The sequence below is a fragment of the Galeopterus variegatus genome, unplaced genomic scaffold (genome assembly GCF_000696425.1).
Source record: "Galeopterus variegatus unplaced genomic scaffold, G_variegatus-3.0.2 Scaffold2105, whole genome shotgun sequence".
In the NCBI taxonomy this organism is placed as follows: domain Eukaryota; kingdom Metazoa; phylum Chordata; class Mammalia; order Dermoptera; family Cynocephalidae; genus Galeopterus; species Galeopterus variegatus.
The window spans coordinates 148,354-165,058 of NW_007728216.1; the positions used below are offsets into that span (position 1 = coordinate 148,354).

Consider the following 16,705-nt stretch of genomic DNA (forward strand, 5'->3'; position numbering starts at 1 on the left):
AAAAAAAAAAAAAAAAAAAAAAAAAAAAAAAAAAAAAAAAAAGAAAAAAAAAAAACACTGCTGAAAGAAATTAGAGAGGACACAAAAAGAGGGAAAGACATTCTATGCTCTTGATTAGAAGAATTAACATTGCAAAAACTGTCCATACTACCCAAAGCAATCTACAGATTCAAAGCAATCCCCATCAAAATACCGATGACATTCTTCGCAGAAACGGAAAAAACGGGGCCACCCGGTGGCGCACTGGATAGTGCGCCGCTTGGGAAGCGCGGCAGCGCTCCCGTCCGAGGGTTCGGATCCCACGTACAGACCGGCTCCCGCTCACTGGCTGAGCGAGGCGCGGGAGCAACGCCGAGGCTTGCGATCCCGTTGCCGGTCCCCGGTCCGGTACGGGGGCAACACTGAGGGTTGCGATCCGTTGCCGGACACGGAAAAAAGACAAAAAAAAAACGGAAAAAACAATCCTAACATCATATGGAAAAGGAAAATACCCCAAATAGCCAAAGCAATGCTGAGCAAACAAAATAAAGCCAGAGGCATTGCACTACCTGACTTTAAGTTATACTATAAAGCTATAGTAACCAAGACACCATGGTACTAGCATAAAAGCATACACATGGACCAATGGAACACAAGTGAAGACCTAGAAATCAATCCACATATTTACAGCCAACTGATCTTTGACAAAGGCACCAAAAACATACACTGGGGAAAGGACAACCTCTTCAATATGTGGTGTTGGGAAAACTGGATATCCATGTGTAGAAGAATGAAACTAGACCCATATCTCTTGCCATATACCAAAATCAACTCAAAATAGATTAAAGATATAACTATAAGACCTGAAATTGTAAAACTCCTAGAAGAAAACATTGGGAAAACATTTCAGGATTCAGGACTGGGCAAATATTTTATGAATAAGACCCCAAAAGCACAGGAAAAAAAAGAAACAAATGGGATTATATCAAACTACAAAGCTTCTGTTCACCAAAAGAAACAATAAGCAGAATGAAAAGACAACCTACAGAATGGTAGAAAATATCTGCCAACTGTACACCTGACAAGGGATTAATATCTAGAATATACAAGGAACTAAAACAACTTAACAATAAAAACCAAATAATCTGATTAAAAATGGGCAAAGGAGCTGAACAGACATTTCTCAAAAGAAGATATATAAATGGCCAACAGGTACATGAAAAAATGTTCAACATCACTAAACATCAGAGAAATACAAATCAAAACCACTATGAAATATCATTTCACCTCAATTAGACTGGCTATTGTCAAAAAGACAAAGAACAAAAAATGCTGGCAAGGATGTGGAGAAAGAGAAACCCTTATACTCTGTTGTGGGACTGTAAATTAGTACAGCCATTATGGAAAACAGTATGAAGGTTTCTCAAACAACTACAGAGAGAACTACCATAGGATCCAGCAATCCCACTACTGGGTATTTACCCAAAGGAACAGAAATTATCACGTCACAGGGATACTTTCATTCCAACGCAGCTCTATTTACAATAGCCAAGATATGGAACCAACCTAAATGTCCACTGACAGATGACTGGATAAGGAACATGTGGTATACATACACAATGGAATACTACTCAGCCATAAAAATAATGGAATCCTGCCATTAGCAGCAGCATGGATGAGCTTGGGGAAAATTATGTTAAGTGAAATAAGCCAGGCACAGAAAGAGAAATATCGCATGTCCTCACTCATCAGTGGGAACTAAAAAATAAATAAAAAGGAGAGAAAAAGAAGACAGACAAACAACAATCACAATAATACGTTGAACTTTCAGAAGAAGAGGACAGAACTGCGGTTACTAGATGTGGAAAGGGGGAAGGGAAGGGGTGTTAGTGAGAGATTGGTTAATGGACAGAAGAATGACTACATTTTGCAATGATGAATATGTTAATAATCCTTATTTAGTCATCACACGTACACAGGTATTGATATTCAACTCTGTACCCACAAATATGTAAATCAATTATGTTTCAATTTTTAAAAATACAAAAAAAAAACAAAATGTGAACATAATGGCTCTCTTAAAGACTGTATTTATACATTACTTTTATGAAGCAGAGCTCAAGTAAAATGAGGAATACATAGAGTTCTGTAAGAAGCAACTGTGTCCTTACTTCTTCCAAATTATGCTTTTCAACCAATTTCCATCTCAGCTGAGCTTTTAAGACTTTCAGTGTCTTCTTAATGGACAGCAAGGGATCCACATTGAGGCTCTTATTTAAACATTCAGTAATCTGCTTTTTAAACTGAAAGAAAGAGTTACTGTATTTTCAAATACATCAGACAACAATATTTACTGGACAGTCACTTACTGACCATTTATTATTTCTCTAACAAGATCCAACTAGTATTTATCAAGTTCAGACTGAAATACTGAGAAATTCTATAATTTTCAACAACAATTCTCCCAATCGATATCCTAATTATCCACATTTCTAACTAGAAAAATATCCATTCCAGCACACAAAGTAGCAAAGACAAATGTAATATTTCAAGCTGAGACAGACAGTAATACACACATTGTTAGCGTGGACGAAAACTGAAATTTCTAGAATGTAGAAATATAACTTGAAATCATCTTTCCCAAAAGTGGTTTGACAATATGTATCAAGCTTAATAATGTTCATTCCTTTTAACTTAGTAATTACACTTCCAGGAATCAATCTAATAAAATATACAAAAAAATATGTACAAAGATTATGTACAGTGTCATTTATGGTAGAAAAATTTGTAAGTAACCTTATGTCCAAAATAGATGAAAGGTTAGATTATCTTGTCACGTATCTACACAATGGATAATGATTGAGTCACTCAAAATGACAGTATAGAAGTATCATTAATCATATGGGGAAATATTTATAATATACCATTAAATGAAGAAAACATTTTCAAAATAGCTTACAAGAAAATGCAATGCACATTGTATTTATTTATGTATACACATACACACACACACACACACACAAACACACACACACACGTTTATGTGTTACCATCCAAAAAAAACCCACTGAAACTAGCAATGAGTACCTCTTAGGCCAAGAGGATTATAAAGCAATGTTTTTATTTCTTCTTCTTGTCTTTCTGTATATAGCAAATTTTCTACAGTAAACTTTATAAACAGAAAGCAAATGAAGATAATGTTTTCAAGGATGTAAGAAACTTAAAGGTTTAAGACAATAAAAAGTTCAACATATTTATAAATAAAAATCACCATTTCCACTTCACAGCGAATTCAATTATATGCCAGCTAAAAATGCCTTACTGTCTTTCTAGCAATAATAAATAATTTATCTACATGTTGGGTATTAAACTACTTTAGAAAAATTTAAGTATCAAAAAATGTAAAGCATCAAAATCCAACCTCAGTACTGGCCTTGTACTTGGATTGTACCATGGCAATGAGTCCTTCCTCTGAACGGATCTTCTGAAGTACATGACTGTATGTATTTAATATGATCTCCTTGTCGGCATCACCTTGCTCCTAAATGAAATCATACACATAAATTTATACACAAAGTAGTATCTGAAATAGTTAAAACCTTCAATAACAAAGGATAAACTTCCAAAAAATGCCTTTGACAAATTTCTATATCCATTTCAAAGTATTTCTTAAACATAACTATTTTTCTAGACAAAAGAGAAGCAATATCAGAGATGTTCATATGGGAAGTTTTACCCCTATTACACTACTATTATTCCTGAAGCTATGTGGAGTAGAATGTTAAAGGAAATCAGGGATATTAATAGGCTAAATATAAGATCTAAACAATTTATAGAACATTAACACTTTGTTATTTTTTATATCATCTATTAACAACCACCTCTAAAATCAAGTCTGACAAACTATCTAAATCAGGTCTTTTTGACACTAGGGAAACAGAGAAATTTGCAATGTATTTTTATTGCCAATATGAATAGTAAAACTGCAAAAAAGTAAAAAAGAAACAAGTAAAATGAAAAGCATAACCACTGAGACTTTGTAAAGCAGCATGAATAACTCATTGTCCACTTTCAGAGCTCTCCCAGATTTTATTTAAGTTTTCACTAACTCTATGGAGTCTTTTCTTATAGTCATTGGGTATGATAAACTTAGGAACTTAAGAATCAAATAACGTAGAAAGCTGAGTCATTCAGGGGTGCTATGGGTCAAATTGTGTCCCCCAAAGGTTCATATATTAGAAACTTAATCCCCACTGTGACAGTAAAGAGGGTGAGAAATCCTATTATCATAATTGAAAAGTGGGGCCTTTAAGAGGTGATTAGATTGTGAGGATTGTATCTTTGCAAATAGATTGATCCATGAGTAATGGGCATGGTTCTCATGGTTTTATAAGGAAAGCAAGTGAGCAGGTTAACTCTCTCTCTTGCTCAGCCATTTCGCCATGTGTACAGAGTCATCACCAAGAACAAGAAGACCCTCGCCAGATGTGTTCCCTGGATATTGGACTTCCCAGCCTCTCAAACTGTAAGGAATAAATTTTATTTCCTTATAAATTACCCAGTTTCAGATATTCTGTTATAAGTGACAGAAATGAACTAATACAAGGAGTTTTCCTAGAATTAAACATCAGATTTTATTTTTTTAACATGAAATGTCCTATTAACATAAAAACACCACCCTATTGAAGAATAAGACCATATTAGTGGTTAATACTTTCTAAGTAGCAAGAGAAACCACACTGCTTCAAAAAAGGCAATAATAGAGAATATCAATACGCACAATCATAGATATCTCCATCTCTTTGCAGACACTTGACTCAGTCTTCTCCAGAATTTCATCAATATTACCAATTGTGTCTTCAGAAGTCAGTGGTTCTTCCACACATAAATCAAAAACCTCATTTGCAAAAATAAAAACATGAAGTATCTCATTTAATTAATTAAATTAGCATTCATTGTGCCTTTATAACCGGAGCAAAGCATTCGGCTACACCTGGGCAATGCAGGGGAAATACGAATACAGAAAAAAATAAAGTTTTATACAGATAAAGATAAAGATACTTACCCTCATAAACATTATGCACCAGAAGAAAAAAGGTACATGTACACAGCATACCTAAAGAATATTAGTGTTTACGAGAGGTTAGAGGACAATCCAGAGGAAAAGTATGAGAAAAAAACAGGGATAAGACCAAGATGATGTTTTTTGAGAATAGTAAAAGGAACAGTCTAAAAGTTGATAAAGAATCTCAACTGCCCAGGTGGCAAGTTTAAATCTGATAGGTAGGTAGACAATGTCAGATATGATTAAAATATATATTTTTTTATGTATATAATAAAATATATATATATATAAACCTGGTTTAGGCTACAAACACCACTGTGCAAGAGCTCTTATTACCTTTAAGGTGTTCTGGAACCATGCTACAAGACACCGTAGAGAAGCCTCCGTTTCACTTCTAACTTTGGTGAACTCCTCATTTTTACCACACTTCCAGTCATAAAATTTTCTAAGTATTCCTTCAGAGTTTGTTCCTTCTTTGGGCTGTCCATACACAGTTTCTAAAGAGGTTGACAAATCCTGCAGAGAGATATACTTCTGTTCATTAAAGTTTATTAACTGCATACTAGGATTCAAGCACTATTTTAAGATCCAAGAGACACCAAAGTAGTATCCCCACTCTTGAGGATTTTATAAATAAAACTCAGAATCATTAGAGACGAAAACACAAAACTACCTAGAAGGTGATTTATTTGGACTATAACAGTAAAAGTTTATTAAGTGCATTAGTTAATAGAAAGCTTTATATTCTCAGGTGCAGTGGACTGAACGGTCCCCCAAAGACACTGAAGCTTAATCCCCACTGTACTGTTGAGGGTGGGAAATCCTATTACAATAATTGAAAGGTGGGGCCTTGAAGAGGTGATTAGATTGTGAAGACCATGTCACAATGACTGGATTAATGCATTTGATGGTTTAATGGTGGTCTCGGGCATGGTTCTGAGGGCTCTAAAAGGACAAGACACAAGGAGCTCTCTCTCTGCTCCACCATTCTGCCATGTGAGACCCCTGCGTCACTGTCACCACCAACAAAGCTCTCACCAGATTTGTTTCCTGGGCTTTGGACTTTCCAGCCTCCAAAACTGTAAGAAATAATTATTGTTTCTTTATAAATTACCCTATTTCAGATATTTTGTCATAAGCAACAGAAACAGACTAATACATTAGATTTATTAAGTAGAAATTACCCTCTTTTCCTTGACTTTAAATAAAATGAAATCTGAAAAACCATCTAAATCAGGAAACAGAAGTCTCTAAGACTTCTTGCTAAATAAAAATAAACTACACACCAAAATATACAAATAATTCCAATTAAGTTAACATTAAACATATAAATGTACTTAAAAACATTTTTTAAAAGACTGGATGAGGGCCAGCCCGGTGGTGCACTCGGTAGAGTGCGGCGCTTTGGAGAGTGGTGGTGCTCCCGTCGAGGGTTCGGATCCCATATAGAGACTGGTCCGCTCACTGGTTGAGCGCGGTGCGGGCGCGACACCGAGGGTTGCAATCCCGTTGCCGGTCACGAAAAAAGACAAAAAAAGGAAAAAAAAAAAAGACTGGATGAGACAAGATGGGCAGCCAGTATAGCCCTTTGATTCTCTCCATGAATCAAACCCCAGAAATGCTACAGAGACAAGAGGAAAACTTAACAGATCCCAGAAATTTTTATCACAAAACTCTGAGAAACTCTTGGAAAGGCAGAAGATGGTTGGTGATTAGCAATGAATGAATACAGTCCCTGCAGTGAGAGAAGGCCTGTACCACAACACAGAATATGTGGGAAAAGAAAACTATTTTCTATGCCCTTCTCTCTCCCTAGCACTGGGCAGGAAAGCAGCAGCACCAGAAAGAGCCAATGGGTTTAGATGAGTACAGCACAAGGAAAGAGATGAGGCAAAAACTGATAACCAGTACAGAAGAGTTGGCCAGGCCCTAAGCATTCTCTTTCCTTCCTTTTTCCCCTAAATATCTGATAACATTCACATCCAAGGGTGGTAGCCCCTGCAAAAGAGCAGTGGCTGAGGCAGGGGGAGTGGGAGGTTCGCTGAAGAGTAAGATTATCTAGGAGAGAAGCAAACGAAGTAATTGAGCCTCAACCGCAATATTAGAAGCTCTGTACCCTGAAAAACAATCCCATCCTATTATCTAAACCCATTCGAAGTTGTGGTCCAGGCTTTCACCTCTCCCCAGGACCCTCCTCCACCACGCTACCCCAAACTTACACAACACACAATTAAAGTAGCTTATAGTTTCAAGGAAATATGAAACCTTGAGAACAGATAAGAGGGAGGATGAAATGTGTGAATAATACAAGCATTTCAAAATAAGTATAACAAACTAAAAAGGAAGCAAAATCAGTGAGTGGCCTAGGAAACAATAAGAACTCAAAATGAGCATAACAAATATTTTTAACAAAAATAAATATTGGAAACACAAAGCAAAACCAAGTACTTATAAATAATAAGCAATTGAAGATATTAGGTACGAAAGAAAAAACCTTTGAAATAAAGAACACAATGGACTGTCTAAATGGCAGAAGGGATATAGCTAGAACCAACTACTAAGCTAGATTAAGTCAAAGATACCTCCAAAAAGACACATAAAGATAGAAAAAGATAGACTAATAGTTAAAATACAGAGAGAAGTAAAGGTTTAAATATCCATCTAACAGAAGTCCCAGAATGAGAGAAAAATTAAATGGGGTGTGGGGAGACAGTATCTTAAGAAATAATTATAAAATATTTCCTAGAATTAAAGAAAGATAGAAACCCTCAGGCTGCACTGGCTCGAATTAAATCTAAACTTAAACATGTTTTAGTGCAATTAAAGAAAAAGTCAAAAGAAAATTTTAAAGTTTCCAGAGGGAAAAAAGATCACAGAAGAATAAAACTAGACTGGTATCAACAATTATGGAAATAAGAAGTCAATGAATTGTTATTGTCAAATGCCCAAAGAAAATCAGCCTTTGTACTTAATATTTTATAGCCAGCTAAAAAATTGTTTATATGAAATTGAAATAAGATATCCTGAAACATTTAATACCTCTCAGAGTCAACTACACAAAGACCTCTTTGAAAGCAGTCTTAGAGAAAACAATACATAGAGAAAGCCAAGAGATATCAAACAACTTATGAAACAAGAAAATAACTCTCAAGTTCATTTCATTTAGCTATTACACACAATATCTATAAGAATGTGTGACTAAAATCCTAGAAAAGAATTGTGTATGGTTTCTTGCTTGCTTGCTTTGGAGAGGAAGGTAGAGACAGAGAGGAAAGACAGTAAAGACAGGTAAGAATGTTCTAAAGTATTAGTGGTGGAAGGCAGAAAAGGAGGGGGAAAAACACGATAAACAAACAATAAGATCACAGAAATAAGTTCTTATAAAACAGCACTTATAAATATATAAATCAATTAAGTTACCAATCAAAAGACAGATATATAGGTTGGATTCTTTTAAAACTTGATCCATTAAGTGGATTATCTTATAGAGACATTTTAAAAACTGGATATAAAAAAATGTCAAAATAAAGGAATGAAAAAAGAAAAGATATATAGAGCAAATATTAACCAAAAAGAAAGGTGGGATAGGAATTGTAAAAGGAAACAAAATGAAATTTTATCCCAAAACACGGTAAGTGAAAAAAATAAGGTTACACTGTGGTTAAAAAGAAACTACACTTTAAAGTACATTACAATCATAAATACATTAATGCCCAACAATATAGCACTGAAATATTCTGAACAACTGAAGGAATCATATGGAGAAACAGATATATCTCAGATATACATAACAAAAATATCTAAAAGAAGACTGATACACTAATCAGACCAAAAACTAAGCAAGAATTATGAAGATTAATGCTTGAGATTACGTGTGTCTGGAATGGCACACCTAGAAAACCTAGAATACACTTTCTTTTTGAACCTAAACAGTCATGAAAAATCAACCATGTATCCTATGCCACAAAAGAAGTCTCAATAGATGCTGAGGAAATCAGAAATCATAAACTTTAATTTCTTTGATCCTCATTACAGAAATATGTTATATTCAAGTGATTAAAAAACAAATAACAAACTATTCCTCAGCAAAATAAAAAGAAATTTAAAGAATATTCTATTCTGGTTACCTACAGAAATACTAGAAATGGAAACAAGTCAGATTGGGGAAAAATTCTTTTAATATTAAACTTTAAAAAAAGCTTTATAGATGGGGCCGGCCCGGTGGCGCACTGGATAGTGCGCCGCTTGGGAAGCGCGGCGGCACTCCCGCCCGAGGGTTCGGATCCCACATACAGACCGGTTCCCGCTCACTGGCTGAGCGAGGCGCGGGAGCAACGCCGAGGGTTGCGATCCCGTTGCCGGTCTCCGGTCCGGTACGGGGGCAACACTGAGGGTTGCGATCCGTTGCCGGACACGGAAAAAGACAAAAGACAAAAAAAAAAAAAAAAGCTTTATAGATGATCTTTGGTTACAGACTCTCAACCTATGTTTACTAACAGTGAGAAGAAATAAACCTTTACAGGGTGAAGTAGAAGCTGCATTGCAGAAAGATAAATTCTTACTATACAACTGCCCTTTTATATGAAAGGCTTACTTCACTATGCTGGACAAACGTATACTATTTATGCAATTCCATTTAAGAAAATATTTTAAACCAAGGTTCTAATGGTTCCCAAACCACATTCACTATCATCAAAACTACATCTTCAACCAGCGTGACAGGAAGAGTTAGTGCCCTGATACCCCCGTATATACTCTTCTCCAAATTTCTAGCAAGCTGATTCCCTGCAGCCCAAAACAAGACAGACACCATTATGTTCAACTTAGTACTAGAGATACTAACCAAATCAGTAAAAATTCAAATATACATAAAAGGTAGAAAGATTAAAAGGGAAGAGACAAAAGGGTTATTGTTTTCAAATGATATGACCACAAAGAAAGCTCAGAGTATTAAGAGACAAATGAGAACTAAAAGAGAGTTCAGCAGAGTTGGCAGAGGGACATCAATATGTAAAAACCAAGAGTATTCCTCTATTCCATTAAAACTAACTAAAAAATGGAAAGATAACATCCACAAAAGCAATCAAAAGTATAAATATCTACAAGTTAAGTTAAAAATGCATGAGGGCCTTCAGAGAAAAATTTTAAACAATATTAAAGGACAAAAAAAGATCTGAATAAGTGGTGCGAAATATTATTTTACTAGGTAGAATTGTTGGAATGAGCAGGACTTAAGCCATATTGGGACCTAAAACCACATGGGCTGTAGGAAAATTTTTAAAAAACAGTTGTTGTTTTTTTTTTCTTAGCATGCATTTCTCTGAGTTCCCTCTTTTCCTATGATTACTTGATATTTTGAACCTTGGTTATGGGGCAAGATGACATTATTATATAAATGTAAAGTAGTTTTCTAGTCAGCCTCGAGCTACAAACTTGCCACAAGACATGCAGTATCCAAACCCTGAGAAACCAGCGAAGACATCAATAAAGCTATGCTGAATCCACCCTGAAGCAAAATCCTGCAGGACCCTACAATAACATCAAGGATGAGAAGAGAAGCCAGACGGAGCCTTGGCAAGAATTTGCACCTGCACTCTTACATGTCCCCTGCCCTCCTGCTTTTCACTTCCCACAGTTCATTCCTTCAACCCCCTTAATCCCCTTTTTAAAATTCCTCAGTAAATCTGAGTCTTTGAGATGGTTTTAGTCTGGCCATTCTCCTTCAGGTTTACCGGAGAGATGGGTTAGCCTAATATTATCTCTCCTCAGGTCACCAGGATTCCTGAATAAAAGCTGACTTCCTATTCCACCAACATTTGACTTTTAGGTTGTTTGTTTTTGTTTGGGGAAGGCAGCTGGACTTGGGTTCAGTAACGAATTTTGGCAAGCCAAGTCAGGAGTTGAATGCCCTGAGGTAAAAGATTTTGATGAGCCAAGCCCAGGGTTTTTTCGTTTGGGGCAGGCAGTCAGACTTGAGTTTGGTAACAAAATGACAACACTGTCATGCTGTTAAATTAAATTAAATTAAATTAAATATTAAGTTGCTGATCTGGCAGGATAAGGAGGAAGACAAAGTTCCACTACATCATATAGCTATTGTGTTCTAGCCCCTGATCACACCAGGGGAGAAATGCGAATGATCATGAAGCTCAAAAACCCTATACCTCAAGGATCATGGTCTCTCCTTCCTAACTCCGATATGTGGCCCTAGTAGATTTTCTGCTAGAATGCAATGAGTAACAGGGACCCACCTGCCTTCTACTGCTCCTGTCTCCAAGAATTTCTCCAATTGTTATGGTTTGAATGCTTGTCCCCTCCAAAACTCATGTTGAAGGTTAATTCCCAATGTAACAGTTTTAACAGAAGGGACATTCAAGAGGTGACTGGTTCATGAGGACTAATCCATTCATGGGTTAATGGATTAATGGGCTATCATGGGAGTGAGATAGCTATCATGGGAGTGAGATAGTTATCATGAGAGTGGGTCTGTTAAAAAGCCAGTTTGGCTCTCAGTGCACCCCTCTCACCCTGTGATACCTTCCACCATGGCTTCTGCTGAGGGCCAACCAGATGCAGCCCCTCAACCTTAGACTTCCCAGTTTCCAGAACTGTAATAATAAATTTCTTTTCTTTATAAATTATCCAGTCTCAGGTATTCTGTTACAGTAAGAGAAAACAGACTAAGACACCAATGAATGGTGCTCTATGAAGCCTGGAGTGTCAGGACATTTTATCTTATTTGCAGGACAGATATACAAACATACATAAAAACTAAATACATTAATATAAGCTTTTAATTCCATTAAAAAGAAATTAGAATTCACCAAAGAAGAAAAACTTTTGCAGCCATCAGTAGTATCTGAAGTCTCAAGGTAAATGCTAATTTCACCTCTCAAATGATAAACTTAATTTAAAGTAAATTTATTATTTTTAAAATTCTAACCTGCAACATTTTTAAGCGTTTATCAAGAGGTAACTCATCTACTTCCACAATAAAAACTTCTATTGCCATGTACAGCTTCTGTTGCATCTCATTCCTTTCGGCAATCAAAATATTCCCTTCACTCTGGAGGAAGGAAGAAAGAATGACCATCACTAATACATCAGTTGTTTTTTACATATTAACCTATATTTTAAAAAGTCATTCCTAAAATTTAACATTACATTCTCCAAACACAGTAGCACTTGAGATAAACACTTCTTTCCTTAGATCACCAAAATACCAAAGAACTTACTTACTTTCCTTTAATTAAAAATAAAAATTTAAGTTCAACAATCTTGCTCTTTTCCCCCCAATATTTCTGCAACAATGAAATTTTTGTTTTTCTTTGAGAAAAATAATGCAAGTTCCTATTATTATTTACACACTGACGCCCTTCTAGTCTCATCCCACCCTTAACTCCATTATTTACTCTACTTCAAGATTCAGTTAAACTCCATCAGGATAAAGCCTCCAATTCACCCAAGAGGCTATGTTTGAAATATGTATGTGAGAGGTATTCAATACATTATCTCTATTACAGTACTTACTGTACTGTATTGAAATTATCTATTAATATATCCATCCCATACCCAAGAGAGATAGATAGGATCATGTCTTTTTAAAAAATTGATATCTCTGGGCCGACCCCGTGGCTCACTCGGGAGAGTGCGGGGCTAGGAGCGCAGTGGCGCTCCCGCCGCGGGTTCGGATGCTATATAGGGATGGCCAGTGCGCTCACTGGCTGAGCGCGGTGAAGGCGACACCAAGCCAAGGGTTGAGATCCCCTTACTGGTCACCAAAAAAAAAAAAAAAAATTGATATCTCCGTTACCTACAACAGTATCTGACACATATACTTAAAAGCTTGAACTTTAGGATATTCTTTCTTGCATAAGCTCAACCAGACTATTTTACAAATATAAATAAATAGAAAAGAATCTCAAGCTAAGCTCATTTCTTTCATTTAAAAAAAAAATAGCGCACATGGCTATCAAGTTAAGGAACTATGCAAAATTCATAAATGAAAGTAACAATTCTAAGACCCAAATTAAGTACAATAAGAGAAATTAGATGGAAACTAATTATGACTGTGTATTTATCCAATAATCTACGCTTCATTCCATCAAATGAACTTAAAGTCCTGAAACATCCACAGTGGTAGAAACAAATATTTGCTTTTTAAAAAAAAGTCACATTTGTACTACGATAATACAAAGACCTAAAACTATATTAAGCCCTCTTGCTCTTTGTCCTGAATCACTTTCATATGCTCAAATCACAAAAACAAAACAAAACCAAAAAAAGCAACTCTTTTTCATCTTTTCATTTTATTACATGAAAATACATTAAGAAGTATTTTAATATTGACAGTGTGGTTTAAATGAAAAGAGAATATCCCTTCAGTTAAACATGCCTGGGTTCAAATTCCATGCTAACAGGACTAACAGGACTATGTAATCTTGAACAATTTCCTTAATCCTTATGAGTCTCTTTCCTCACTTATAAAATGGAAGCAAACATAACCATTTTAAAAATTAGTGTAAGAAAAAGTTTATAAAGTTCCTGTAACATTGCCTGTGTTTCATAGAGATTCAAAAATTATTAATTCTGCTGTCACTTTTTTTCTTCCATTATCAGAGTGACTAAGATCTAATACATAAAATAACCCAAATCCAATCCCTTCTCCAAATTAAACATTACTGGCATTTCCAAAAACCTAGTTATCCTGCTCATGCTCCTCATTCAGAGCCATCAGGCTGCCAACTGGTTAAAGTAGGTAGGAATAAGAAGACTTTCAGGGTATTATCCACAGAGGCAGAAACCACCAATACTTAAGATGGGACAAATCCAAACACAACAAGTATGGAACTCACAGCTGCTATGGAAAGCCAGGATGGTTGTGGAGAATATCTTTACAAGGAAAATAAGGAGGTCTCTTCAGCTCAATATAATAAACTAAACTGCAACAGGAAATAAATATACTTGTACCTAAGATAATAAAGTATTCATATGAAGTATTTCATTCTTCATATCCCCCCTACATACACAAAACAACTACCTCTCAACAATAGGTGGCTTAGACATTTTTTAATAGTAAGGCAGAGTCTGACTCTGCAGCATAAAACATACCAGCCAGAAGATAAGATCCACATTAGGAGGTATGAAAGCTGCCATGCTTTACAAGCCTCATGCCCCTCAAAAGCCAATATCTCTTAAAACAACTTCATTCACATAGTTTCTAGGGTACCTCCAGGCATATGCCCAGTTGCAAGAGTCCCTTCAAGTATTTGTAGTTTATAGATCCCCCAGTCCAGATGCAACTTACCAATCAGGAGTTATATTTACAATAAATGATGCTGCCCATTAACATGGTTGAAATATTTTATCAGATTACCAAGGGACTTGAGAAAGGGAGTTAACAAAGGTCAAATTCTCATGCAAACAGGGAAAATATTTTGCTAACCCTTTATCCACAATTACCAATTATCTATTCGACCTTTCTTACAAGGCAATAAAGGAATCAAATTATTATCTAAGAATTGTAAAAGTTAAAGATTTTATGTAAATAAGTAGCATTACAATCTCTGCAGTCCCCTCTGCTTTCTCTAAAGACATTTCCTTATGTTCAACAGATAAACGCTGTAATAGAGAAAAATTCTCAACTCACCACATTTTGACAAGCATGAATCTTCTCTTGAGTTAGACTATACTCTGCCCAAATTATCTCTAATTCATTCAAAGAAGCTGGGGTAGTAAAGCACCCTTCATCCAACACTTGTATAGCATTGGAAAGGTCACTTCCATAACGAACACTGACGCTGACATGCCTTTTAAAAAATAGCAAAAAGGAAAAGATCAAGAAATGAGAAAGATGGTGTGAGAAAAAGTTACATTTAAACAGTAATGGTATAAACGTTACTATTTATAGCACTAGCTATGAAGAGGCACTTTTAAAACTAATTTATATAAAATCATATAACTGATACATACTTTTAATTAGAAAACATATTCGTGGGAAAAAAATAGGTTTTTTTTAACTTTATATAAAAAGAAGTTCAAAAGCCTGCAGAATTTAAAATATCAAATGGACCTTCAGTTTCTGTTCTACAATTAGATTTGTAAATACTTCTTTAAAACATCGCCAATCTTGTTCATCAAGACTATAAGCATGCAGTCCTTGTACCATAACAAACAGAATAGCATTTACTGAGTTTTAAAAAGCAATAAAAAAAAAAGGCAATCAGACAGACAGAACAATAAGCAAAACTAACAAGGTCCATCCATATTATTTTTCTAGCTTCCAAGTAGACTGCCATCACTTTAACAGCACATTATTTCCTCAAATATGGATTAAAACATATTGGGTCATTTTGATCCAAAGTCCAGCTCACGACTTTGCCAGTGCAGCACTTGATTTTTGGAAATGCATCAAAAGTTGATTAGGTTCTAGAGGGACCAAATTATTCAAACTCTTAAAAGACTTAGAAACCACATGCCCATTATATTGGAGAATTTAAATTTCCACTGGAAAAAAGACAAACATGCAGTATTCATTCAGAACAACATCTTAGTGTTTCAAAGGACAGAAGAAAATGAATTACTGGTTTAAGTCCAGTGTGCAGTATGAAAAGGGAGCTAAGACTGTTTTGAGAACATTTTATCCATACTCCAGAAAAGGGTGACAATCCCTAACCAAGAATAAAGCAACCTTCCATTGAGATAAAATACCTACATAATTCTTGTATAGGCTTTCAGAAATACTGAATAAACTCTGCACAAGACGTGCTAATTTCTTCTTTTTTTCTGATTCTATATAGATCACTTTGCAAATTATTCATTCTTTCTTTAGACAATGTAATGAAATAATTTTGATTCCTGAAATCTTTGGTTTCAGTATACTCCTGAAAATAATCCCAAGCAAAATAGTTGAACATAGTAGTTTCCCATCAAACTACCATTAAGAAGCTGTCTTGATTTCTTTTTTAATTTGACTCTCACAGATCACCTTAGGCACGATAGCTCCAAGTAGTGACAACAGAAAACACTATAAAATTCATCTCAGGAATAATTATTTTTAGTTTCTCTCTTTAAAGTCATAAAAATACAAAGATTAAATCTCAAGGCAAAAAGAGTGAGCATACAATTTAAATGAAGCATCAACTAATTAGCAATTATTCTTCTCAAAAATATGTTTTTACCCACCTAATTTCTTTCAATATTTCCACCTTAGTTGCCAGGTTTTTCATTCTGTTGCCTATAGGAGTCTTCAGAGCGCTTTCCAAATGTGCAGTCAAATCCATGGCAGCAGCTTTCTCTTGCTAAAGAACAAACACATCCTAGTAAGATCCAAACAGAAAACTGTATTTCTGTTATTATTTTAACTATTTTTTTAAGTATAATTAAACAAAATTTTAAAGATGTCAGACCACAGGATAACAAACACTGATTTCCCTGAGTTAAAATCTGAAAAAGAAAATCTGTTCCAGTTCTCTGCCTTCACACAGATTAGAGACTCTTACATTTCATCCTAACAAAAAGCCAAATAGAAATAAAATTTCACATATTGTAACTCTAAGAACTTAGATTTTTAAAAAATGAATGAAAGGTTCCCAATAAAAACCAGACTCCAAATGATTATCAATGACAATTTGTTTTTTGATGAAGTCTTATGTTATTTTG

At 35.2% G+C, this 16,705-nt stretch overlaps 1 protein-coding gene across 4 annotated transcripts in view; it reads right to left on the reverse strand.

Moving 5' to 3' along the window:
* STK31 (serine/threonine kinase 31) overlaps window positions 1–16,705 on the reverse strand; it is a 100,651-nt gene that overhangs the window by 44,894 nt on the left and 39,052 nt on the right. For all 4 annotated transcript variants that reach the window (XM_008580464.1, XM_008580461.1, XM_008580462.1 and 1 more), the window contains 7 exons: window positions 16,229–16,344; window positions 14,694–14,853; window positions 11,988–12,110; window positions 5,381–5,560; window positions 4,760–4,876; window positions 3,401–3,520; window positions 2,151–2,282 (listed from right to left, as the gene is read on the reverse strand). In XM_008580464.1, coding sequence (XP_008578686.1) covers window positions 2,151–2,282; window positions 3,401–3,520; window positions 4,760–4,876; window positions 5,381–5,560; window positions 11,988–12,110; window positions 14,694–14,853; window positions 16,229–16,344 — 948 coding nt within the window. The remainder of the gene's footprint in view (window positions 1–2,150; window positions 2,283–3,400; window positions 3,521–4,759; window positions 4,877–5,380; window positions 5,561–11,987; window positions 12,111–14,693; window positions 14,854–16,228; window positions 16,345–16,705) is intronic.